The sequence below is a fragment of the Marmota monax genome, unplaced genomic scaffold, assembly GCF_021218885.2.
Source record: "Marmota monax isolate L192 unplaced genomic scaffold, Marmota_monax_Labrador192_F-V1.1 WCK01_AAM20220418_F8-fsc00102, whole genome shotgun sequence".
NCBI classification, from domain to species: Eukaryota; Metazoa; Chordata; class Mammalia; order Rodentia; family Sciuridae; genus Marmota; species Marmota monax.
The window spans coordinates 2,887,504-2,915,000 of record NW_026692494.1 but is presented as its reverse complement, the minus strand read 5'-3'; the positions used below and the strand labels follow the sequence as shown (position 1 = coordinate 2,915,000).

The following is a 27,497-nucleotide window of genomic DNA, read 5'->3' as shown; positions in this document are numbered from 1 at the left end:
CGCCCCGGAAGCTGGGCTTCCGGAACCTATAAAGCTCGGCGCCGGGCGGGCGACTGTCACTCGCCTGCCATGAGCTCCAGCTCCGACGCCGCCGCGGACCCCGAGGCCCAGTGGCCGCCGGCGAAGCCCGCGCAGCCCGCGCAGCCCGCCCGCACCTGCCGGCCGCAGCCCGCCCTGGTGGCCGCGCTCGCGATCCTGACGGTCGGCGGCTTGGCCTGGGCGCTCGTAGCCCGGGAGATGCGGGCTGCCTGCGCCTCGTCGTGTCCCAGCCCCGGTACCGCGACAAGCCGGGCATTCACTGAAGTCCCGGAGCTCCCGCCGAACGTCCCTGCCAACCTCTGGGACCCGCTGCCGAAGGTGAGACGCGCAGCGACCAGGGTACCCGGAGCCCCCAGCCGTCCCGTTGGGAGCCCTTCTTATGCCGCCCTCCCAGACGCCTCTCTGCACCCCAGGCCGGGGAGTGAGACCCTACCATCCCTCTCCAGGGAACCCCTTCTCCACCTAGCTTTGCCGGGAGGCCCCCTTTGCATCCTGCACCTCCTCCGACTTGGATCCTCAAGGGCTCCCCTTTTCCATCTAGGACTGGTGGGGCACCCCCTTTCATCCTATGTCCCCATCTGTGTCCCGGCACTAATACGAATCTTTGTCCAACCTGGACCCAGAGGGCACTTCTTATTTCAGACCACAGGGGGCCCCCACTTCCTTTGCTTACTCCCGGAGAGCCTCTTATTCTTGGACTCTCTCTCCCTCTCAAGACCTCCAGGGAACCCCATTGCTCTTCCAGGTCCCTGGGAATCTCCTGCACCCCTAATCCTGCAGGGTTCTGGGCTTGTGTGCAGCCAGGGGACTGGGACGACTTTTATCCACTTTTATCTTCTCCTCTAATCTCAGGAGCAGGAAACGTTCGCCAAACTGCTGACCCCAAACGGTGAGTGTCCTGTCCTGCCATGGCCCTGGCCCCCTCCTGTTGGGATACTGAGAAGGGGACCTCCAGAGAGACTGAGAGCCCATCACACCCTTGCACCCTGTCGACTCTGAAAGCTGCCGCTTCATCTCTCTGAACCACATCTATCTCCTGTGCCCTGATCTCTCTGGCCTCCCCTCAAGTCCCTGGAGACTTGGTCCACTTTGGACTCCTGCCCTCTCAGCTACGGCGTCTCATCCCCAAGGCTGAGCCTGGCTCTGGGACGTCAGAACCTACTCCCCGTCCGTTCCTGAGAAGCCATCTCACCCTGACTCTGAAAGCTGCCGCTTCATCTCTCCGAACCACACTATCTCCTTTGCCCTGACCCTCTCTGCTCTCCCCTTCCCTGCTCGGTTCCAAAATTCTCCCAGTGCTCGCCCCCCTTTTCCCAGAGCCGCGTCCCCCTTTTCCTTTACCTCCTCCCTCTCCCTCCTCTCCCGAGGATTCCCCCCACCCCAGCTCCTCCCCCTTGACCCTTTCCTTCCACCTGAGCCTTCTCCCTCCGCCTCAGGACCCCTTCTTCTCACGTCCTCAGCCTTCCCTCTCCCACCTGCCTTCCTCCTCCTCTGCCTCCCTCCCTTCCACCCTGGTTCCTAGGGCCCCCTCATTCTGTCCTCTGCTCCCCTCCCCCCTGCTGCAGGCTCCCGCACCCGGCTGTCTCTTGGCGGGCTCCTGCTGTCCAGCACCCCCGGCTCTCCACGCCTCTCCCATTCCCTACCGTCTCCCTGGATTTCCGCCCCTCCTTAGCGGACCCTTTCTCTTGGATCTCTTCCTCCTCTCTGGGTGATCCTTTCCCCCTCCCCTCCCCTTCCCACCTCCCCCAGCCCCACCTCCCGCGCTGACCTTCCACCCCACCCACAGTGACCCCCTCCTCTCCCTCCCGCAGTGCTGCTGAGAAACGAGACCCTGAGCTGGTACAGCCAGCAGGGGCTGAAAGGCGTGTACCTGTCCCCCGGCCTGAACTACAGTGAGGACACACGGGAGCTGGTCGTGGCCGAGGATGGGGTCTACTACGTCTTCTTGCAACTGGAGCTACAGCGCAAGGCCACCCTCCAGAATGGGGGCGAGGTCTCCCTCATTCTGCTCCTGCAGCCTCCACCGGGCGGGGCCGCTGCCCTGGCCCTGACCGTGCATCTGCCTTGCTCCTCCGAGCCCAGAAACTCTGCTGGAGGATTCCGGGGTGGCTTGCTGCACCTCAGTGCCGGCCAGAGACTGAGCGTCCGCCTGAGTGTCCACCTGCATCAGCAGGCCCACGCGCAGGATGCCTGGCAGTTGGCCCAGGGTGGCACAGCCTTGGGACTTTTCCGTGTGACCACGAAAGTGCCAGATGGATTCTTCTAGTCATTACCCGAGTGATGTGGGTTTGGGCACTGCCTACCTGGACAGACACATCCTGCCCTTCTTCCTTTCTTGTGGCCCCTTGTGCCGGGAGCTGGGCTGCTCTACCTCACCTGGCTGGGCAGGGGTTGCTGGTGCTGATGTCTCCTCAGGACTCTCCCCACCCACTCCTGCTCCAAGTTGGTATTTATTTTGAGCCTGAGCTCCGGTACTATGTTTTATATTAATTCATTATACTTCATTTATATTTATTGAGCATCTATTATGTACCAGACAGGTGCTGGGAAGACATTAAAAAAAGATTTTAAAAATCCTTATTTATGTTAATATGAGAGAAATAAATATCCACTGCCCTGTGTGAGTCATGGGGCTAGTTTTTGGGGTACTGTGTAAATTTGCTGAGTGAGCCTCGTTTATTTATTTAGCTATTTGTCGAGTGTTTGCTGAGAATCAGTTTTCTTTCTTTCTTTTTTCCAGTGCTGGGGTTGGAACCCAGTGTCTTGCACATGTTTCGTGAGCTGTCTACCACTGAGCTCTGCCACCCCTCAACCCCCAAACAGCACTGTTTTAATTTCTGGGACACAGTCGTGAACAAGGCAGACACTGCCCCACTCCAGCCTTTACAGAGCCACTGGTCTGTTTTTTGGTGTGAAAGTCTGGGACTTTTACATGATTGTGTCTGACTCCATGTATACTAGGGGTCTGTAAGGGAAAGTGGATTATGGAACTAGCCCCAGAACAGGTGGTTGGTCATCTGCTGCTGGAGACCCTGGGATGCAGGTAGCAGGGCTTGGTCCAGGTCCAGAGGCTCAGAAGAGTAAGAGAGAGAGAGACTGAAATGCCTTCCCAGTTATCCAACCACTCCTTAATCCAGTTGACCACTAAAATTAATCCTGTTGGTACTGAATGACAGAACATGTGTCCACACAGGGTATAGTGTGTACTGGTGATCATTTATTGTATGCCAGTCAGAGTTAATCACTTGAGACCATCACTGTACCTGTGCCTTAGAGACTCTGCAACTTCTATTTCCCCATTTCCTCTGCACCCATCTGGGGTTATTCACTGTGTCCTTGCAGCGGAAACACTACAGAATTGCGTTTGCTGCGCATCTCTTTCCAAATCTGCTTAGTGGCATCACTTAGTGGCATCTGAACCCAGCCCTGGTGAGAGTATCTGCACCAGAGGAATCGGCAGATGCTGAAGGTCAGGGCTAGGTTTACCGTCGGATGATCGCCCAGACTCAAGAGAGCAGTGGAGGAAATGATGGTGTTAAACACGCAGAGGAAACCTGCAGGAGGTCTTTCCTGCAGTGGTTACATGGTAAACAGCATGTAAATAGAGGACGCTTTCCTTTAGTGAAAGCCCATTATCTAATTCAGGAAAGAAGCTGCTCACTTTGTGATACAGAAGTGAAATGCCCACACACATCCTTGTAGCTTTTTTTCATGTTATATTTTAAAATGAAGACACAGATCAACCTGCATTCACTTAGTAGTGACAACCAGAAATTGGTGGGGCGGGGGGGAGGGGGCACAAGAATTTGGGAAAAACATTCTTCGAGGATCTGGCAATGACATGGAATTTGCGATGGAGTCTCTCTTCTGTTTTATTAGAGAGTCCCTGAGCTATGATAGGGTTACCTCCCAAAGAATCCACTGCACGTGGAAAATTCCACGGGGTGGAGACACATGAGTACAGCTGACCTACAGGCACCCCTGCATAGCCCAGCTGCATAGCCCAGCTGCATAGCCCAGCTGCCTTGCAGGTGCTGCAGACACTCCCAGGAGCCTGTGGTGGGCTGGACCTCTAACACAAAGCCCATCTGACAGTAAATAGTCGAATACCTCACGTAATTTCTCGCATACCTTACTGAAAATGTTCTGTGGACTGGAGAGGTGGCGAAGGGGCACAAGCGATGGATGTGCCAGGCGCAGGGTGGGCAACTCTGAATACAGGTAGGATGGAGGAGGCGGAGCCGTCAGCACTTCTGACTTGTTTAATGGATGGTGGAGGTGTTTATAGATTTGGGGACCCTGGAGGACCATAGGTCACTTTGGGGTGTGTGGGATTTCCAGATGTCTTTGAGGTACCTTTTTCAAAGGAAAAAGTGGAGTCAATTTGTAGCTCTGGAAGCTCTTTGTCTGGAGTATTACTTTGAAGGTATATCCAAATGCTAATGCAAGTTTGGGCAAGGAGCAATCTCTGAGAAACACAAGTGAAGATGTAGAAATCAAGAGGGCGTAAGACAAAGCCTCCAGGGACTTCAGTGGTTCCGTGTAGGAGGAGCAGGAGGAGCAACACAGCAGGAGAGAGACAAGATTCTAAGGAATGGGTTCAATAAGGAAGTTAGTGGTCAATGTGTCTGCTACTGCTGAGAATCAATCACTATGAGAACTGAAAATATTTGCCATAATTTAATCACGAGAGTCATGGGTGTTTTGCAAGAGCTATTTTGAATGGTGTGGATGGATTATGATGCCTCAGAGGCACCGCTAAAAAAACTAATGAGAAGAATTTGAGAGAGTGTATAGACAGCTTTGTAAAAATGTCCGTATTTGGAAATAAATTCATAAAGACAAGTAACATGAATACAAAGAACATCTGCACATCTTTTGCCCAGATTCACTGAATGTCACCTCTGCCCCATTTGCTTTGTCATTTGCCCATCCCCCATCTCCTCTCCTCTCTCCCTTACTTAGTCTGTTCGCTGTTGCAGTAACACAGTTCCACAGGCTGGGCAAGTTAAAAAGAAAAGAGACTGATTTTGGCGCTCACGGTTCTAGAGGTGGAAGGCTGCGGCTGGCATCTGGGGATGCCTTCTCTCTGCAGGAGTCCCAGGGTGATGTGGGACACCACATTATGTGCCTGTCTGGACTCTCTCTCTCCTCTTACAAAGCCACCAGAATTCAGTCCTGCACTCTGAGGCTTTATCTAACCCTAATTGCTTTCCAAAGGCCTCTCAACCCCTTGGTGGGATCAGGGTTGCATTCCCTGGGTGCCTCACCGTGGAGATCACACGTGGGTTGCAGAGGGGGCAGGCCATGGTGCAGCCAGAGGACTCTCTCTCTCTCTCTCTCTCTCTCTCTCTCTCTCTCTCTCTCTCTCGTGCATATAATTTTGAAAATTTCATTTAGGGTGAGTCAAACCAGAAGATGCAAAGCCAGAGAAAGTCACAGTGTGAGAGTTCAGAGAAGTTCTAGGAAGTTCCAAATGCAGTGTGAGTGGATTCAAGAAACAGAAGGAAGTCAGTCAGGTGATTGCTTAGAAAGCAGCAGGAGATACCCTGGGTGTGGTTAATTGCTCTTCTGGCCCATGAGTGGAGCTGCCATGGCAATACCATTTGCCCTTAAGCTAATGTCCTATCCAGCAAACGGCATGTGTGTGTGTGCACACTCGTGCACACATGCTTGCTTTTGGAGCTGGGGTTTGAACCAGGGGTGCTGCACCACTGAGCCACATCCCCAGCCATTTTAATTTTGAGACATGGTTTATGCTAAGTGAGCCAAGCTGGCCTCCAACTTGCATCCTCCTGCCTCAGCCTCCCGAGTAGCTGGGATGACAGACATGACCAGCCTGCTGTACTCATTCCTCTTTGGATATAAGGTTATAGAAAACAGATTAGGTGGAAGAACTGGGATTTTCAAGTATAAAGATGAACAGACATGAAGGATCATCAGGCCTGAGTCCAAAATCAACACCAAGAAAGAGGTTCCCCAGCGCTGGAGTTGTAGCTCAGTGACAGAGTGCTTACCTAGCATGTGTGAGGCAAGGCACTGGGTTCTCAGCACTGCATATAAATAAATAAATTAATTAAATAAAGGCCCATCAACAACTAAAAAAAAAGTTAAAAAAAAGAGGCTTCCCAGACTCCACCAACAGAACTAACAGAACAAACAAGAGACTAGCCTGTTGGTCATTTCTCTGAGAAGACGTCATTTTATTTCAGATTAAATGATATTTTAATATGTAGATTTAAAAATCTATAAGAATACCCTCTCAAATTTAAGCATAACCGTTATTAAACTTGCAGAGAGATATTAAATGTAAAGATGAGTACGATTGCTCATGGCAACCACCACGAGATGTCACCTCTTGCCTGTCAGGATGCTATTATTCAACAGGTGAATACTGAGTGCTGTGAGGATGTGGAGAGGCGGAGACCTTCACACTGTTGGTGGGAATGTAGACTGGCACAGCATTATGGAAAAATCAAATGGGTATTCCTAAAAAAAATTAAAACTAGAACCATCATATACCCAGCAGTCTCACCTCAGGGCATACATCCAAAAGAAAGGAAAGCAGAACCCTCCCTGTTCATTGTGGGGCTGTTCGCAGTGGTCAGGATAGTAAAGCAACTTCAATATCCATCAGCAGGCAGATGGCCAGGGGAAACGTGGTACACATGCAGTGGGATACTATGCAGCCTTAAAGAATAAGGAAATCCTGCCATCTGCAACAACATAGTGGAACTGAAAGATATTATGCTAAATTAAATAGGACAGGCACTCAAAAGGAAATACTTCATAATGTCACTTTTATGTAAAATCTATAAATCTCATAGAAATAAAGAGTGGAGGGGCTGGGAGTGCAGTTCAGAGGTAGGCTTTATGCTTAGCAGCATATGGGAGGCCCTGGCTTCCATCCCCAGCAACCACAGCAACCAACCAAAGAGAAGAGTAGGGGGTGGTGTCCTGAGGCTGGTGGGAAGAGGGTGGATGGGGACAGGGACGATGCTGACCAAAGGGAAAGGAGTTTCAGTCAGCCTGGAGCTGGAAGCTGGAGTGATCTATTACAGAGCCTTGTGACCACAGTTGATAATAATGAGTTGTGCAGTTCACAATTCTAAAATAGCTTCTAATGTTCTCACCAAAAAAAAAAAAAAAAAAAAAAAGATGGTGCTATGCCTTGGATCTGGAATGTCCTCTAAAGGCTCATGTGTGGAAGGTCGGGTCCCCAGTGCAGCACTGTTCAAAGATGGGACCTGTGGGTAGTGACTGGGTCCTGCAGGGTCTAAGCTTATCAATGGATTTATTCACAGATGGTTTAACAGCTGAATGTCCTATTGGGATGGGGTGGAAACTATAGGAGGGACCTAGGTGAAGAGAGTGTGCCCGAGGAGACTTTATTCTGTCCGTGGCCACTTTCTCTCTCTTTGTATGCTTCCCAGATACAAAGAGAGGAGCACCAGCACTCTCCCCACCACCATGTTCTGCCTCAGCAGAGGTCCAAAGCAAAGGGGAGCCTCTTGATCATGGACTAAAACATACAAAACACTGGGCCAAGATAAATCACTCCTCTTTTAAGTTGATTCTCTCAAGTATTTTGTTATAACAATGAAAAGTTGACTAACAAGTTGATGAGGTGATGGACATGTAGTTATCTTGATTGAATCTTTCTATATGCTAGCACGTCTGAAATCTGCAGGGCAGGAAGGAGACCCTGGGAGGAGCTGATGCTACAGCTTGAATCTGAAGGCTACCTTGAGGCAGAATTCCTTCTTCCTCTGGGGATTCCCATCTATTCTTCTTAAGGCCATCAACTGATTGGACCAGGCTCACTCATGGTGGATTCTTAAAAGTTTTTACTCTGAGTAGGCTGTACTCAAAGGTGACCAATATCTAGACTGGTGCTTGACCAAACACCAGGGCACCATGTCCAGGTAAAATGGACACACAAAAGTCCACTCCTTGTCAACTTCCCACCCATACACATTTCTTTGTGCTGAATGTCCAAGGGAAGATAATATAGATCATACTTCCACCTGGCAAGACCCACTGTCCAGAATAAAACCAGAAACTCACTAACCCTGTCCCCAGAAGAGGATGCCACATCCATGGTCAGTGTTCGCTGCCCTCTTCCCTATCCTGAAGAGTCATGCATTGCTTAACACTCCAGGAAATCATCACTAGGTGGTCCTGCCTGGTGCGCACACTCAGGGTGGGCTTCAGCTACATGGTGATGGTATTCTAACAAGGACTCAGACTCTTCTTTGCCTGCAATGTCCAATGGTCCAGTGGGTAACTAACAGCAGGTTTAAAGACCTTTGCGTCTCTGCCTGCACTTGGCATGTCTTCTCTGCTCTGATTCACCTTGGGCCGCAGGAGCCACAATCCTCACCATCTCCAGGTCCCTGAGCAGCTTTCCTTCCACCAAATCAAGATCACTGCTTCACCAACAGTGCACACCCTCCTGCTGTGCCCTTGTCCTCCTTCTCCTTTCTGAAACCTCAAAGTCTTTGTCAGTCCCTGCAGACAGGACACCCAGAGCCCATGTCCTTTGTCCCCCTGGTGCAGTTATGCTGATGGAAAGCCCACCCTGCTTTTCACCCTTACTTTTCCATCTGGATTTTGGAGTGAGTGGCTGCATCCAATGTGTTGTCCCTAGGCCACATAATCTCATGTGACTGTGTCATACAAGCAGTCTGTGGTGGACCAAAATGTCATGGCATCGTGCGTGGCTATACCGCCATGTAAAGTTAATAACACTTGAACACCAGGACCTCAAGTCCCCACAGCTTCCTCTGTTGTGGTGTGGAGGTCTCAGGTGGGTGGTTCCCCCCACACCGAGGCAGGTGCTAACCCCTGAGGGACCTCATGCCTGATAAGGCAGCTGCTTCCTCTTCTCTAACAGTCTCCCCACTTCTCTCGTGTCTTCTGTTCCCCCACCGCTTCCAAAATCCACCTAGAGGAAAAATCTGTGATGCACATATTTCTACGTCTGCTTTCCTCCCCTCCCGCTTCCATCCATTTCCCTGAGGTTGCCCAGACCTTGATGACCGCGCAAACCACACATACGTACACTCTGCTGACTTCCATGTCCATGGCCGGCTCCTGGGCACCTCATTGATTCACCGTCAGGCTGGAGCGAGCTGCGTCGCCGATGCGTGGGCCTCCTGGAATGGTGACTCAAACCCTTCCCCTGAAGTCTGGGGCCATTTCAAGATACAGGCCATCCTTGGCACAGGAGAGGCCCCCAGGGACCGGCCTTCTTGCCCTGTCACTAGTCTTGTGATTGCCCTGGTGGCGGGCGGTCAGGTGTTATTTCTCTCTCTGACTCTTGACCTGGATCTCCGAGGAGGCCAAAAGGGCCTTTCTCGCTTTCTTTCTCTGTCTCTCTCCCTTCCCTTTCGCCCCCTCCCTCCTTCCTTTCTCCTTTCCTCCCCCCCAAAGTTCATGATGGGAGTGCACCCACCGGGCTCCAAAGACTAACTTTCCCATCCCCCGAGAAGAGCCGCCCTGCTGGCTCACATGATCCTTACCCACCAATCAGACTAGCCCTGCTGGCTCACATGATCCTTACCCACCAATCAGACTAGCCCTGCTGGCTCACATGATCCTTACCCACCAATCAGACTAGCCCTGCTGGCTCACATGATCCTTACCCACCAATCAGGAAGCACCCGGTGCCAACTGTCAAACCATTAAACTGTCATAACTGTCAAACCACCCCCTGCTCTATAAATATGCAGAGCTGTTCCTCAATAAATGGGCATTTTCTCCAAGGATGAGCCTTGTTCATTCTTTCAGTTTGGGTGCTGGGGAGCTAGCCCGGGTGTAGCGAACACCCCCAGATCCCATTTATTTTTTCAGAGTTGTGGTGTGTTCCTTCACTGCCATCAAATAAAAGAAGGGAAGATTTGCTCTGGATGCCAATGCCAAAGGGTTCAGTCCGTGGTGGGCCCGCTCCATTGTTTCTGGGCTCTGAATAGTGAGCCCTTGGCTGACATTCTGAATCCAGACTGTTACACTGTGAAGAGTATATTCCCCACCTTCCTGAGGTGGGCGAAGGGGTCTCACATACTCATTCCACTCTCCCATTCTTACCTCCCTAAGCCTTTCTGCTGCTTCTCTTTCTTGTATAGGAAGGGACTTCTGGTATGTCAACTGCATTTAGTTTAGGCCAGCTTTGGGTCTATGTTTTAGGCAACCTACAAAACTCTTAGAATCCTTTATAAGCTGCCATGTGGCACCATTAAGACACAGAATCTCTGCTTAGTATGTCCATATTAGTTAAGCTTCTCTGGAAACATATGTGTGTATGCACACACGTGTTTGTCAGGAGATTTATTATAGGAAAAGGGATCACATAAGCAGGAGCCTGGGACATCTCATGATCTGCAATTCGAGAGTCTGGGAGTCAGGAGCACTGCAGGTGCAAGCTGCAGTCAAGGTCCAAAGCAAGAGGAGGCCAGCAACTCATCTCAAGGTCATCAGTGTGGTGGGGTGGCTCACGCCTGCAGTCCCAGCCCCCTGGAAGACTGGGCAAGGGGGTCACTTGAACAGTGAACTTGACCACAAGTTCAAGATCAGCATGCGCAACATGGTGAGACCTCATCTCAGAGAAAAGGAGGACCAAAGAATTCACAAAGAATCTTCTTTCTGCCCCAGCCTTCTGTTCTATTGAGCCTCCAACAGATTAGACAGGATCCACCCATACTAGGGGGGGCCATCTGCTAAACTCAACCCACCAATCCAAATGGGGATCTCATTCAGCATCACCCTCATAGACATATCCAGAAAAACGTTTCCTCATAGATCTGGGCACCCATCAGGTTGACCTAAGGTTATATCCCTGGACCCACATCCATCAGTTCAACTCTATTTCCTCCACTGCCACCCCACAACCGTTATACCCCTTCCAACACAAATCCTCCAGATTTCTGTGTGAAATTGGGTAATTCTTTTCATTCTTCAGAGTATAACTCATTTTTCCAGTTGAAAAACTCCCTTCAGCACTTCTTGTAAAGTAAGTCAGGTGGTGATGATTTTCTCAGCTTTTGCTCCTCTGGAAGATGTTTTCCTTCACTGCTGAAGACACAGCTTCACTAAGCATCCTATTCTGGCCTAGCACATGAGGTGGCTCACTCCATTCTCTCTTGACAAACAGGATTTTCTGAGAAACCCACAGATCATCATATGGGGATCCACTTCTTGGCACTTTTCTCTTGCTTATTTGTAGATTTTACTCTTTGACTTTTACCCTTTGCTTGCAGTGTGCTTTGGTGAAGAACTGGTTGGGCTGAAATCTATGAGTCACATTTTGATTCTAGTTATGAGCACAGAAGCAATGAGTAGTTGTGGGGTGGGCCCTGAGGAGAGCTAAAAAGCATCTTGAAATTGCCTCAGGGGAGGCCGTTAAAGTTAAGCAGTTAAGCAGGGCTTATCTCTGCAGATGAGGTGGGAGTTGCTGCTTATGAGACTCATCAGAACCTAAGGGTCTAATGTCTCCAGATTCTCTAGGATCTCTCCATATGCTCCTGCTATAAACTGAATGCTTGTGCTTCCCCCATTCATTTGTTGAAGCACTAGCCCACAGTCTAGCTGTGTTCAGAGATGGATCCTCTAAGGAAGTGATTAGATCAAAGAGGTCACATGGGTGGGACCCAAAGCCAGTAGGATTAGTGCCCTCATCAGAGGAAACACCAGAGCATCCTTTCGGTAAGAAAGCACTGCAGAAAGTCCATGTGAAGACATATGGAAAAAGGCTATGAAGATAGATCCTGCCAGAAGCCAAATTGGTTGGAATTTTTATCTTGGGCTTCTATTTTTCAGAACTGTGAGAAAACAAAGTTTTATTGTTCAAACCATCTACTCTGTGGGATTTTGTTATGCAAGTGTAAGCAGACTAGTACAGATTTTGGAATCAAGAAGTGAGATGCTGCTGGGATGAATATCTAAAAATGTGGAAGTGGCTTTGGAACTAGACGGTGGGTAGAGCCTGGAAATATTTTGAAGATGGGAGGACATGCCTAGATATCTTGGAAAGGATTATTGGTAGAACTTTGGACCTTAGAGGTGATTCTGGCCAGGGACTGGAAGGAAAAGAGATCTGTAGAGAAAGTCAGTGGCTTTAGGGAATGCATATCATGAACAGAATAGGGGTAGACTTGTGGGCATTAAAGATTCTTCTTCAGAATGATCTGGGAAACAGCAGATGGCCCTGGATAGTGGCCATGAATAATTTCTGTGGCTGTCCAGAGGAGCAAAGGTTACTAGTCCTGTGTTGTCCCTCTCTCCATCCCCACCAGGAGGGGCAGGAGGAAGCAGCTGCTGATGTTAGATTTCCTTAGATTAAGAGGTGAATCAGAGGGAGCCATCCAAGATGGTGGGCCAGAGGGAGGCAGCATTCTGTGTTGCTCCGTGACCTGGGACTCAAGTAGCAAGAATACTGCTTCTCTGCAAGTGATATTCCTGCTCTTGTGCAGGAATTACAGCCACCGTGCAGTCCAGGGCTCCAGGCCTCAGCATCAGAGTAGGTCTCCCAACTCCTCGACCACACAGGACTACTGAGTACCTGAGTGCGACCATCAGCACCCACAAAGAACTTTTGGCCACCTACCCAAGCAGAAATCACCGATGCTGCTCCCCTGCAGGACACCCGGGCAGCTTTCCACATGCAGGAACCCCAGCCGCTATTTTTGTGTGGACCTCCATCTACCCCCAGTCACTGCCATCTTGGGACTTTGCAGCAGTGGAGATAGTCCCCTACATGCAGGAGCCTGCCTGCACCCGAGATCTTCACACAGGCTCTGAGAACAGCCACAGTCATTGCACGCCACAGAGCTCATCTCTGAACTCATTGTCCAATGCCATCGCCTGGTTGCCCCCACCAGACCTGACACCCCACCGCTGAAAGCAACCACCTCCATCGTGGGTCACCTTCATCACCATCTTTACTGGGGGGTAACTCCCAGTTTGGAATTCTAGCTGGTCAGGTACCTAGTTTCTAACTCTCCCCTCTCCCTAGTAGCTGCTACCCTGGCACAGTGACATCCTGGTTACCTTCACCATCCTGAGGGCGGAGATACCAGCTAACAACAGATAACCCCACCTATTGGATGAGAAGGGAAGCAGGAAAGAACCTGATTTCCAACAAAAACAATCTCTATTTCTTTCTTCACGACCCCCCCCCCCCCATTCTCCCGCCCTCACATCCCCAACATATGTGAAACCAAGTACTTTGCATGAATTAAGATTTTGAGGGCTGGGACATCTGAATAGTATATTACAGTTTTGTTGTATATTCTTTTGTATTTCCTTTTTCTTTTTTTCTCACCAATTTCTACTATTTAACATTATTTATTTTACTTAATATATATGTGTGTTTGTTTTATGTACTCTGCTGTCTTCCCACTTACTTGTCTACACAAAATTACTTTCTCTCCCTTTTCCTGCTACTAATCTTCCTCTTTAGATTTCTCTTTAACATTTCCTAAGATACAACAACTCTAAATCCTCACTCCTACCTCCTCAGCATATCCTTCTACACCTCACCCCCAGTTCTTTGTCCACCATCAGAAACTGTAAACCCTTTTACAAACCTACTGAGTATATTGTAGATAAAAATTGAATTCACCATTTCTGTACATTGTGACAAAACTGTAAACGTCCTAATAGCGAACATTTGTTTTGAGGGTGTATATTGTTTATATTGGGATCTGTTAACATTGTCCTTTACCTCAAAGGAGAGGTATTGGATCCCTATAGGGGCACTCTAAGCCTATAGGGTAAAAAAAGGTAATGCCTTGGATCCACAGTGCTAGAAGGGAAGACACACAAGCAACAAACAAAACAAGACACCATATTATTAGAATCCATGTCCAGCATAGCAGAAGAAATTACAGAGAAGGAGTTCAGGATGTACATAATTAAAATGTTTCACGAATTAAAGGACGATACAAGAGAGGAAATACAGGCAGCAAAAGATCATTTTGACAAGGAGCTACATAAACAAATACAGGAAGCAAAAGATTACTTCAACAGGGAGATAGAGGTTCTAAAAACCAAACCAAACCAAACCAAACAGACATTCTTGAAATGAAAGAAACAAGAAACCAAATTAAAAGTTCAACTGCAAACATCACTAACAGATTAGGTCACTTGGAAGACAAGACCTCAGACAATGAAGACAAAATTTATAATCTTGAAAAGAACATAGACCACAGTAAGAAACCATGAGCAGAACATTCAAGAAATATGGGATAAAATAAAAAGACTGAATTTAAGAGTTATTGGAATAGAGGAAGGCACAGAATTCCAAACCAAAGGAATGAGCAATATATTTAATGAAATAATATCAGAAAAATTTCCAAACATGAAGAATAAATTGGAAAACCGAATTCAAGAGGCTTACAGGATGCCAAATGTACAAAATCACAATAGATCCACCCAATGCACATTATAATGAAAATGTGTAACATACAGAGTTAGGAGAGAATATTAAAAGCTATCAGAGAAAGGAATCATATTACATATAGGGGGAAACCAATTAGATTATGTGCAGATTTTCAACCTAGACCTTGAAAGCTAGAAGATCCTAGAACAACATATATTAAGCTCTGAAAGAAAATGAATGCCAACCCAAGAATCTTGCATCAAGCAAAATTAAGTTTTAGATTTGATGATGAAATAAAAACCTTTCATGATAAACAAAAGTTAAAATAATTTACATCTTGAAAGCCTGCACTACGGAACATCCTCAGGAAAATATTCCATGAAGAGGAATTGAAAAATAACAATGAAAATCAGCAAAGAGAGGTATTACACTAAAGGAAAAACTAATCAAAGGAGAAACCAAGTCAAGTTAAATACAAAAAATAAACAAAAATGTCCGGGAATACAAAATCATTTCTCAATAATAACCCTAAATGTTAATGGTCTAAACTCACCAATCAAAAGACATATTAGCAGATTGGATAAAAAAAGACCTAATAATATGCTGTCTCCAAGAGACTCATCTCATAGGAAAAGATATCCACAGACTGAGGTAAAAGGTTGGGAAAAATCATACCAGTCACCTGGACTGCAGAAGCAAGCAGGGGTTTCTATCTTCATATCAAATGACTTCAAGCCAAAGTTAATCAAAAGGAATAAAGAAGAATATTTCATGCTGCTTAAGGGAACCATTCATCAACAAGACCTAACAATATTAAATTTATATGCCCCAAACAATGGAGCATCTTCGTTCATCAAACAAACTCTTTTCAAGTTCAAGAGTCAAATGGACCACAACACAATAATTCTGGGTGATTTTAACACACTTCTTTCACCCCTGGGTAGATCTTCCAAACAAAATCTAACCATAGAAACTATAGAACTCAATAATACAATCAATAACTTAGACTTAACTGACATATATAGAATATTTCATTCTTCAATGAATGAATACATTTTCTTCTCAGCATCACATGGATCTTTCCCTAAAATAGACCATATATTATGACCCAAAACAATTACTAGCAAATACAAAAAAGTAGAGACACTACCCTGCATTCTATCAGATCATAATGGAATGAAATTAGAAATCAATGCTAAAATAAAAAATAAAAGCTACTCCAATACCTGGAGACTAAATAATATGCTACTGAATGAACAATGTGTTGCAAAAGACATTAAGGAGGAGATTAAAAAGTTCTTAGAGGTGAATAAGAACACTGATACAACTTATTGAAATCTTTGGGATAGTATGAAGACAGTACTAAGAGGAAAGTTCATTTCATGGAGTTTTTCTTAAAAGAAGAAGAAGTCAACAAATAAATGACCTAACATTACATCTCAAAGCCCTAGAAAAAGAAGAATAAATCAACACCAAAAGCAATAGAAGACAGGAAATAATTAAAATCAGAGCTGAGATCAATGAAATTGAAACAAAAGAAACAATTGAAAAAATTTGACAAAACAAAAAGTTGGTTATCTGAAAAAACAAGTAAGGGGCTGGGATTGTGGCTCAGCGGTAGAGCGCTCGCCTAGCATGGGCAGGACCTGGGTTCGATTCTCAGCACCACATAAAAAATAAATAAATAAAGGTATTATGTTGTGTCCATCTACAAAAAAGATATTCTCTCTCTCTCAAAAAAAAAAAAAAGAAAGAAAAAGAAAAACAATTAAAATTGAGAAATCCTTAATTATGCTAATTAAGAGAAGGAAAGAAAAACTCAAATTACTAACATCCGTGATGAAAAAGGAAATACAGATGATAATTAGAAATTATTTTAAAAACTTGTTCTCCAATAAAATAAAAAATATTGAAGGCATTGACAAGTTTCTAGAGTCATATAATTTGCCCAAATTGAATCAGGAAGATATACACAATTTAAACAGATCAATTTCAAGCAATAAAATAGAAGATGCCATCAGAAGCCTACCAACCAAGAAAAGCCTGGGACCAGATAGACATAGCCGAGTTCTACAAGACCTTTAAAGAAGAACTAATACCTATAATCTTCAATTTATTTCAGGAAATAAAAAAGAGGGAGCACTTCCAAACTTGTTCTATGAGGCCAATATCACCCTGATTCCAAAACCAGGCAAAGACACATCAAAGAAAGAAAACTTCAGACCAATATCTATAATGAACACAGATGCAAAAATTCTCAATAAAATTCTGACAAATTGAATATACAAAAACATCAAATAGGTAGTGAACCACAATCAAGTAGGGTTCATCCCAGGAATGCAAGGTTGATTCAACATATGGAAATCAATAAATTTAATTCATCACATCAAAAGACTTAAAGATAAGAATCATGTGATCATCTCAACAGATGCAGGAAAATGCATTCAACAAAATACAAAACCCCTCTATGTTCAAAACACTAAAAAAAGTAGGTATAATAGGATCATATCTCAACATTGTAAAAGCTATCTATGCTAAGCCTCAGACCAATTCTAAATGGAGAAAGCTCCATTCTAAATGGAGGAAAAATTGAAAGCATTTCCTCTAAAAACTGGAACAAGATAGGGATGCCCTCTTTCACCACTTCTATTTAACACAGTTCTTAAAACACTGGCCAGAGCAATTAGACAGAAAGAAATCAAAGGGATACGTATACGAAAAGAAGAACTCAAATTAGCACTATTTTCCAATGATATGATTCTATACCCAGAAGACCCAAAAAAATTCCACCAGAAAACTTCTAGAACTAGCAAATGAATTCAGCAAAGTAGCAGGTTATAAAATAAACACCCATAAATCAAAGGCATGTCTGTATATTGGTGACAAATTCTCTGAAAGGGAAATGAGCAAAAAACTACCTAAATAAAAAAAATACAATAAAATAAAAAATATTGAATATTTAATATTTAATAGCCTATAATATTTAATAGCCTAAAAAAATACAAAACAAAACTTAGGAATCAACCTAACAAAATAGGTGAAAGACCTCTACAACTAAAGAAAGAAATTAACAAAGACCTTAGAAGATGGGAAGATCTCCCTTGCTCATGGATAGGCAGAATTAATATTGTCAAAATGAACTAAAAAATAAATATATTTTTAAAATATTTATTTTTTTAGTTATAGTTGTCAATACTTTTATTTTATTTATTTTTATGTGGTGCTGAGAATTGAACCCAGGGCCTCGCATGTGCTAGGCATGTGCTCTACCCCTGAGCCACAATCCCAGCGCCCAAAAAAATAAATATTTAAAAAAAAGGGCTCGGGATGTGGCTCAAGTGGTAGCATGCTTGCCTGGCATGGGTGAGGCACTGGGTTTGCTCCTCGGCACCATATAAAAATAAAATAAAGATATTGTGTCCACCTAAAACTAAAAAATAAATATAAAAAATTGTAAAAATGACCATACTACCAAAAACATTATACAGATTTAATTCAATTGCAATCAAAATCCCAATAATATTCCTCATAGAAATTGAAAAAGCAGTCATGAAATTCATCTGGAAAAATAAGGACCCAGAATAACTAAAGCAATCCTTAGTAGGAAGAGTGAAGCAGGTGGCATCGCTATACCAGAACTTAAACTATACTAAAGAGCAATAGTAACAAAAACAGTATGGTATTGGCACCCAAACAGACTGGTAGACCAATGGTACAGAATAGAGGACACAGAGACTAACCCACAAAATTTCAGTTATCTTATATTAGACAAAGGCATCAAAAACATACATTGGAGAAAAGATAGCCTCTTTAACAGATGGTGCTCGGAAAACTAGAAATCCATATGTAATTTGGATTTGAAATTTAACTCCTATCTCTCACCATGAACAAAACTCAGCTCAAAGTGGATTGAGGACCTAGCAATTAAACCAGAGACCCTGCATCTAATAGAAGAAAAAGTAGACCCAAATCTCCATCATATCAGATAAGGCCCTACTTCCTTAATAAAACTTCTATAGTGTAAGAATTTAAATCAAGAATTAATAAATTGAATGGACTCAAACTAAAAAGCTTTTTTTCAGCAAAAGAAACAATCAGTGAGGTGAAAAGAGAGCCTTTGGCTTGGGAGCAAATTTTTACCACTTGCACATCAGATAGAGCACTAACCTCTAGGGTATATAAAGCACTCAAAAAGTTAAACACCAAAAAACCAAATAACCCAATCAATAAATGGGCTAAGACCTAAACAGACACTTCTCAGAAGGTGATATACAGTCAATCAACAAGTATATGAGAAAAATGTTCAGCATCTCTAGCAATTAGAAAATGCAAATCAAAACTACTCTAGGATTTCATCTCAATCCAGTCACAATGGCAGCTATTAAGAATACAGACAGCAATAAGTGTTGATGAGGATGTGGCTAAAAAGGCACACTCATATATTGCTGGTGGGACTGCAAAAGGGTGCAGCCAATATGGAAAGCAGTATGAAGTTTCCTCGGAAAACTGGGAATGGAACCACCATTTGACCCAGCTATCCCGCTCCTGGGTTTATACCCAAAGGACTTAAAAACTGTATTCCACAGGGACACAGCTACATTAATGTTTATTGCAGCATAATTCACAATAGCTAAATTATGGAGCAAACCTAGATGCCCTTCAGTAGATGAATGGATAAAGAAACAATGGTATATATACACAATGGAATATTACTCAGCATTAAAAGAGAATAAAATCATGGCATTTGCAGGTAAATGAATAGAGTTGGAGAAGATAATGCTAAGTGAAGTTAGCCAATCCCCAAAAACCAAATGCCAAATGTTTTCTCTGATATAAGGAGGCTGATTCATAGGAGACTGGGGTTGGGAGGGGGAGCATGGGAAGATTAGACGAACTCTAGATAGGGCATAGGGGAGGGAGGGTAAGGGAGGGGGCAAGGGGGTAAAAAAAATGGTGTAATGAGATGGACATCATTATCCTAAATACATGTATGGAGATACAAATGGTGTGAATATATTTTTTATACAACCAGAGATATGAAAAATTGTGCTCTATATGTGTAATATGAATTGTAATGCATTCTGCCGTCATATATAACATATCAGAATTTAAAAATTAAAAAAAAATAAAATTAAAAAAAGTTGAATCAGAAAATAGAAAGTCACCTACATTTTGAAGGAAAAGAGGAAATATATGAAGATCCAAGATGTCAGGTTAGAAGAAGGCTGTATTTCAGGTTGCTCCTCAGTTTGAGTTTTAAGCAGTGGGAGTACTACTACTCAGAGAGAGGCTAGGGATCTACAGGGACACTATAAGTCACAGGGTAGACAGTTGATAATCTAAACCCAGCCAAGGGACAGTGCATCTTTCTCCACACACAAATTTGTCAAGCTCAAACTTCAGTGATTCTTTAATACAAATAATAGAAGAGACAAAAATGCCAAACTAATGACCAGACCCCCAAAATAAGAATGGCTGAGGTCCCACTGCTGGATATCCACTCCTAGAGCAGCAACAGGGAGAATTAGCACAAAGCTGTGAAGAGCTGGAAAGATCACCTATAACTAGATCACCTATAAAGGATCTCAAACTACGTCATTCTAGGACATGTTAGTAAGAGAAGGCTGTGCCCTAAAAAGGTCCACACAGAGGAGCAGAAGAGAAATGCGTCCAGCAGACATATAAAACCCCAAGCAGGAATACAAAAAAATATGAGAAAATGAGGCAGCAATGCCTCCTAATATTCATATTTTGCCAGCAACTGGCTCCAAAGATATGGAAGTGGATGACATATCAGAAAAACAATTCAGAAGAGTGATTATAAAAACTGTTAATATTTTCCAAAAGAACACAGAAACCAAACTGAACAAATTAAGGAAATCAGTGCAGGATATGAGTGAGAAATTCAATGAGGAAATAGACATATTGAAAAAGAACCAAATAGAAATCTTGGAAATGAAAAACACAATAAACCAAATAAAATCTTCATCTGCAGTCTCTGTAATAGAGTAGACCATGCTGAAGACAGTCACAGAGCTGGAAGACAAAGGGCTGGCTTTGGACACTCAGTCAGTAATAAAGAAAAGAAAATAAGTAACCATAGCCAAAATATACAAGAATTTGGGTCATTAAGAGACCAAATTTAAGAATCATTGGAATTGCAGAGGGTTGTGAGATTCCAGGTAATGGAATGGATGACCTCTTCAGGGCAATAATAATAGAAAAATTTCCAAATTTTGAGAAGGATATGGACACCCAAATACAGGAGGCATTTAGAACCCCAAATAAGCAAGATCAGAAAAGAAACTTCATGACACATGATACTTGACATGCAGAACAAGGATAGGATTTTTAAAGCCTCAAAAGAAAAAACATCAGGTCACATTTAAAGGCAATGCAACAGAGTTGCTTATGAGTTCTCAGTGCAAACTCTAAAATCCAAAAGGACTTAGAGTAATGTGTTCCAAGTCCTGAAAGACAGTAACTGTTAACCAAGATTACTTTATCCACCATAGCTATCCTTTGGAATCAAAGAAGAAACAAAAGCCTTCCAAGATAAAACAGAAACTAAAAGAATTCATGACTACTAAGCTGGTATTACAGAAAATACTTCAAGAAATATTTTACACAAGAAATAAGAAACAAACCCCAGAGCTTACAAATGGACAAATCTTATTTGAAGAATAGTCAAGCAAATGGGAAACAGTACCAAATTAAACATTAGAAATAAATAAAAATCGCAGGAATTAATAAAAATTTATCTATAATAATATTAAATGTAAATGGCCTTAACTCTCCAATTAAAAGACATAGACTGGCAGAATGGATTAAAAAATAAGACCCAAGTATATGTTGTTTGCAAGAGGCTCATCTTATAGGCAAAGACAGCCACAGGCTAAAAATGAAAGACTTAAAATTGACATGCTATGCAAATAGAGTTTGAAAACAAGGAAGAGTAACTACTCTCATATCTGACAAAGCAGACTTCAAGCCAAAATTAATCAGAAGAGACAAAAAAAGTCACTTCATACTGGTAAAAAGAACAATCCAACAAGAAGATATAACAATAGTAATATTTATGTTCCAAACATTGGTGCACCTAATTACATAAATCAGACAATACTTGACTTAAATACTGAGATACTCCCAAGTACAATAATACTGGGTGATTTCAACACACCTCTCTCATTAATAGATATGTCACCAAGAAACAAACCTAGTAAAGACTCTTTGGACCTGAAAAATGTTATAAATCAAATGGACTTAACAGACACCTATAGAATATTTCATCCAGTAACAGACAAATACACTTTCTTTCTAGGTTCTCATGGAAACTTTTCTAAAATACAATTTCTTTGAGGCTGTGAAACAACTCTTAAAAAAAAATCAAAATAAGTCTTTGCATCTTATCTAATCATAAGGGAAGGAAATTAGAAATCAACATTAAATAAAAAGCCTACAGAAACTATATAAACTTATGGAGATGGAACAATACACTTTTGAATGGTGAATGGGTGATAGAAGAATTCAAGGGATAAGTTTTTAAATTCTTACTCAAACAAGAATAGTGATACAACATATCAGAACCTCTGGGACAATATGAAGGCAGTTCTAAGTGGAAAATTTATAGCTGAGTGCCTACATGCAAAAATCACAAAGATCCCAAATAAACAACCCAGTGATGCATTTCAAAGCCAAAAGTAATATGCCTAGGAATAAATCTAAACAAGAAGATGAAAGACTTCTACAATGAAAACTATAGGACACTGAAAAAAGATTTTTTAAAATATTAGATATCATGAAATTTATTGTGAAATACTTTGTAAGAAATATTAAGGCCTTCCCACATATGTAGAGAAACGTAAAACGAACATTCAGCTTAAGAATTAAAACATGACTCTCCAGCACTGCAAAAAGAGAAGAATTAAAACATTCCCAAACTAGTTAATTCTCCATATTCACCATTCTCTGAATTTGATATATCATTCCCTTGATCTATTTTTTAAAAATATTTCTTTAGTTGTAGATGGACAGAGTACCTTTATTTTATTTGTTTATTTTTATGTAGTGCTGGGGATTGAACCCAGTATCTCACGCACGATAGGCAAACACTCTACCACTGAACCACAACCTCTGTCCTCCCTTGATTTCTTTATACATGTAACTGTATGTGTAAGCTTTTCTAAATAACCCACAGCGTTATCACACCTTGAAACTTTTTATAGAAGGCATTATATTGTGTTTCCAGGGTGAATAGCATGTTTGTGATATTCAGTCATGTTGATACATTCAACTCTAATTCATTCATTTTTTATTGACTCTATAATGTTCTACAGTATGGTTTATTTCTCATTTTATCTTATTTTCCTATCAATGTTCATTTAAATTGTTTCAAATTTGATCCTACTATAAATAATGGACACGATTTCATTATTCCACAAGCATATGTGGGACACCTTCTCTAGGGTATGCACCTAGAAATATAATAACTAAACATGTACTTTTTCAACCACACTCATTGTTCTCAAAAGTAGTTTGCATAGTATACCCAAGAGCAGGGAGAAACAGTTCACATTTCTATGCACCCTTTCTAACTCTTGGCATTATTAGATGTCCTAATTTTTCCTAATCTAAGGAATGTATAATTATTATAATGATATTTTAGTCTTTTTCTTTGTTGTTTTTAGACATACATGACAGTAGAGTATATTTTGACATATCATACCTACATGGAGTGTAACTTATTCTAATTAGGGTTGCACATGATTGGAGTTACCCTAGTCATGTAACCATAATGAGCTAGGAAAGTGATGTCCCATTCATTCTACTGTCTTTCCTACTCCCATCCCCCTCCTTTCCTTCATTCCCCTTTGTCTAGTCTTCCATGATCCAGCAGGTGCCCCAGAACTCCTAGAAACGTAGGCTCCTTTGGTTCTCTTATCCCCCCACTTTGCTCCTGGGGGTTACTGCAGCTGGTGCCATCGGCGGCAAGCAGCAGCAGTGGTGGTGGTGGCTCCGGGGTTTTCTTCCTATTTTATTATATCCAACCTCATGAATCCCTTGTCAGCTTTGATTTTGTTTGAATTGTATTGATTTCCAGTAAAGTCCCTCACCCCTTTTATTTTCCATCCACCTTGCTGAGAAGCTGTCTATCTGCTTTCTTGGTTTCATATCACAGAGCAGCCAGGAAAGCCAACTCCTCTATTCTGCCATCTTGAAAAAAAATCTCCTGAAGAAAGAAATTGAAGAAGACACAAGAAGATGGAAAGGTCTCCCATGTTCATGAACAGGGAGAATGAATTTCATTAAAAAGGCCATACTACCCAAATCAATACACAAATTCAAGGCAATTACTATCAAAACACCAATGACATTCTCCACAGAAAAAACAGCCTTAAAATGCATTTGGAAGAATAATAGACCCAGAATCACCAAAGCAACTCTGAGACAAGAAAAGCAACGCTGGAGGCATCGCGATACCTGACTTCAACTTAGACTACAGAGCTGTAGTGACTGCCTTGTACTGGCATAAAGGCATACCTGTAGACCAATGGTGCAGAATAGAAGACACTGAGACAGATCCACACAGAGGAGTCATCTGATCCTCAACAAAGGTACCAAAAACACTTTGAAGAAAAGAGAGACTTTTAAACAAACAGTGCTAGGACAACTGGTTACTTATATGTAGAAGATTGAGACTAGATTTTTATCTCTTGACCTGCACAAAAGTCAACTCAAAATAGATCAAAGATTTGGAAATTAGACCGGAAACTATACAACTCCCAAAAGAATATGTAGGGTCAACACTCCAGCTTATAGGCACAGGCAATGACTTTCTCAATAGGATCCCCTAAATCTCAGGAACTAATGCCAAGAGTTAATAAGCAGGAGGGCATTGAATTTAAAAATTTCTGTAGAGCAAAGGAAACAGTTAATAATGTGACGGGAGCCTGTAATCCCAGTGCCTGGGGCGGGGGGGGGGGGCTGAGACAGGAGGATCGATCGGGAGTTCAAAGCCAGCCTCAGCAATGGTGAGACACTAAGCAACTCAGTGAGACCTGTCTACATAAAATACAAAATAGGGCTGGGGATGGGGATGTGGCTCAGTGATTGGGTGCCCCTGAGTTCAATTCCTGGCACCACCCCCCCAAAAGAAGGATGTGAAGAGAGAACCTACTAAATAGGAGAAAATGTTTGCCAGCTACTCTTCTGACTGAGGATTAATATGCAGAATATATAAAGAACTCAAAAAATTTTTACACCAAAAAATCAAATAATGCAGTTAATAAATGGGGAAACAGACACTTCTCAAAAGAGAAATACAAATGGCCAACTCATGTAAAAATGTTCATTATTAGCAATTAAAGAAATGAAGATCAAAACTGCACAGATTTCATGGCACTCCAGTCAGATTGGCAGTCATCAAGAGCACAAACAGCAGTGCGTGCTGGAGAGGATGTGGAGAAAAAGCAACTTTCCCACGGGCGATGGGACCGTAAATTAGGAAAGCCACTATGGAAGTCAGTAGGGAGAGACCTCCAAAGGGTGGGCTTGGAACCACACCCTGTGACCACTCCTTGGCATTTACCCCGAAGAATTAAAGTCAGTACACCTACAGTGACACATGCACACCCTGGCTCATAGCAGCCCAGTTCACAATAGCCAAACTATGTAACAGACTAGGTGGTCACCAGTGGATGGAGAGGTAAAGAAAATGTGGTGCACACACACAGTGGAGTTTTATTCAGCCAGAGAGAAAAATGCAATTATGTCATTTTTAGGAAAAGGGTGGGGTGGATCTTGAGACCATTAGGTTTTTGTGAAATAAGTCAAACTCAGAAGGTCAAGGGTCATCTGTTTTCTCTCATACGTGGAAGCTGGAGAGGAAAAAGGAAAAGAAAGGTGGGGGCAGATCTCATGAAAATCAAAGGGAGACAGTGGAATTGAGGAAATTGACCTGGGGGAGGGGGGAGTGCCGCAGTCTGGCTGGGCACAAATCACCAGCCACTGAAGCAGGAAAAAACTTTATTTTTGAACTGCAGGAAAACACTTCACACAGCTCCCGGGGAATCCTCCCCAACGCCAAGCGGCTGATCCAGGAACCCCCAGCCGGAAAATCTCTCCCGGAAATCCCTCCTCCTGCACTTCCCCAACCAATGGGAACTCTCGGGGAATCCCCGGAAATCCCCACGAGAACTCCAAAATAGTGCGAGAACTCCAAAATAGTGCGAGAACTCAAAGGTTGCTGCAGAGGCGGATAGAGTAATGCCTTGCCTGTCAATCAATACTGTTGGCAAAATGCCAGGGGCCATACAGACTCTCAGCAGGGGAGGGGAGGGAAAGGAGCCTGGTGACTGGAAACGGGGGAAAGTTGACAGAAGGCTGAATTGTGTTCTAGTGTTTTTTTTTTTTTTTTTTTTAATATTGAACTTGCAAGCAATAAAACTGGATATTTAGCTGAAGAGATTTTGAAGTAAAGTGTAAAAGGAAGAGTTTGGTTTCTCACAAACTCCAGTAAAATGCAGGAGGGAAGAGACACATCAGAGTTCAAAAATAAAAAGGAACCAGGACTTGGAGATTTGGAAAATTCTTGGCTTATTCATATTACAAAAAACGAGGAATATGTATTCTGCCGAGAACACCAAGGGTGTGAGGGAACCGTTTTGGTAAAGAGATTTCCATGGGTGTGAAGTGTGGCTCTGATCAGGCCTCTCAGCAGAAGCCAGCGATAGCGGTGTGATTGTATCGGCAGGGGCACTGCCAGTTTGGAGGAAGGAGACCGGGGACAGGACGGCTTCAGACTTCTGGGATTCTCTAGGACAGCACACTTCAGCTGGGAGCCTGCATTACCCTCGGACAAGAGGCAAGCGTGAGCAGCCACAATGCTTTCTCCTGTTTTGTCAACATCGGGACCCACAGGAAGGAAGCTTTCTTCCTCCCACCTGCAGGTGGCCTCTGCAGCTGCAAGAGTCCCGGTGGAGAGCCTCAGGAGTGGAGTTGAGGGGACAGGTGTCTCTCTTGAGCCAAAGGGGATAATGCAGCTCCTGCATGGGTCTGGAAGGCACATCACTGAGCCAAAGAAGATCTGCTCAAGCCTTAAGACTGAGTGGGGTCAGCGTCTCTACATCTTAGGCTTTGGGCCATGTGGTGGCACATGCAGGGAGCCCCAGCTACTAGGGGAGCTGAGGAGCCTGCTTGCCTAGCGTGTGTGAGGCCCTACTGCAAGAACAAAAGACTGTGATCTGTCTGTTTGACTCCTGGAACACACTGCAGCGATTCTTTGCCCCTTGCATCTCTGAGTGACCTCGTATTGCACAGATGGGGAACTTTGTTTCCCTGTTGCCCCACTGAGGGTTCGGGCTATTTCTGGTGTTTGCTCATTTTGAATACAGCTGTTGCAAAACATGATTCAAGACTCTCCCTGGACATGTTTATTTCTCTTGGGGGAAATATCACAAGTGGAATTGCTGATGGGCATTGGAACACATTGAATTTACAAGGCTCGTACCACATTTTTTTTAAACCCATTTTTATTCAAGTGGACAAAGAAACTTGGAAATGTATGTACGTGTGCAGCATCTTCAGGAAACGTGGCACCCCAAGGTGAACAGGTTTTGTGCAGTGGCAAAGGACTCAGCGTGATTTTTTGTCACGCTGAGATACACAGGCTACTGTCTTCCTTGACTTAGAAGGGTGCAGCTGGCAGTTAGCAGCTCAGTTGTCGTCCTGGCTGTCTTCAGAGCTCTTTTCCTCCTGTACCTTTCGTGTTTTGCATTCATGTTTCTTCTCTTTTGGCAGCTTGGACTTTCTAGGGGTGTCTTACAGAACATGAGAATCCAAAAATGATGTTGGCAGAAGCTTTCTCCCTCCCCTGTGACTGGTTCTGCATAACTCTCTCTTTTAAGAGATTGTGTTTTTCTCCCTTTCTGTCCCACCCTTGACCCAGGCCTGGACTGAACAGGGTTAGAACTTCTCCAGACTTGGGAGAAACAGCCACTAGGAAGATTTTATGACTGTTTGCTGGCCAGAATCATTTTGGGAGGTTTAAACAACACAGAGCCCTCTGAGCCTATCTAAG

General features: G+C 43.6%; 1 protein-coding gene across 1 annotated transcript; it reads left to right on the top strand.

Moving 5' to 3' along the window:
- The first annotated feature begins 69 nt into the window (after positions 1–69).
- On the top strand, positions 70–2,676 carry Tnfsf9 (TNF superfamily member 9). Its single transcript, XM_046443761.2, has 3 exons — positions 70–357; positions 892–928; positions 1,851–2,676. Exons 1-3 carry the CDS (start codon positions 70–72, stop codon positions 2,303–2,305), a joined length of 780 nt encoding a protein of 259 aa, XP_046299717.1. The 3' UTR covers positions 2,306–2,676.
- Positions 2,677–27,497: the final 24,821 nt, after the last annotated feature.

What these genes read in the sequence shown, in the direction of transcription:
- Tnfsf9 (XM_046443761.2), top strand. Translation starts at nt 70, where the DNA reads ATGAGCTCCAGCTCCGACGCCGCCGCGGACCCCGAGGCCCAGTGGCCG. An exon ending in TCTGGGACCCGCTGCCGAAG is followed by an intron (nt 358 to 891) that starts GTGAGACGCGCA and finishes CTCTAATCTCAG; the next exon opens with GAGCAGGAAACGTTCGCCAA. An exon ending in CAAACTGCTGACCCCAAACG is followed by an intron (nt 929 to 1,850) that starts GTGAGTGTCCTG and finishes TCCCTCCCGCAG; the next exon opens with TGCTGCTGAGAAACGAGACC.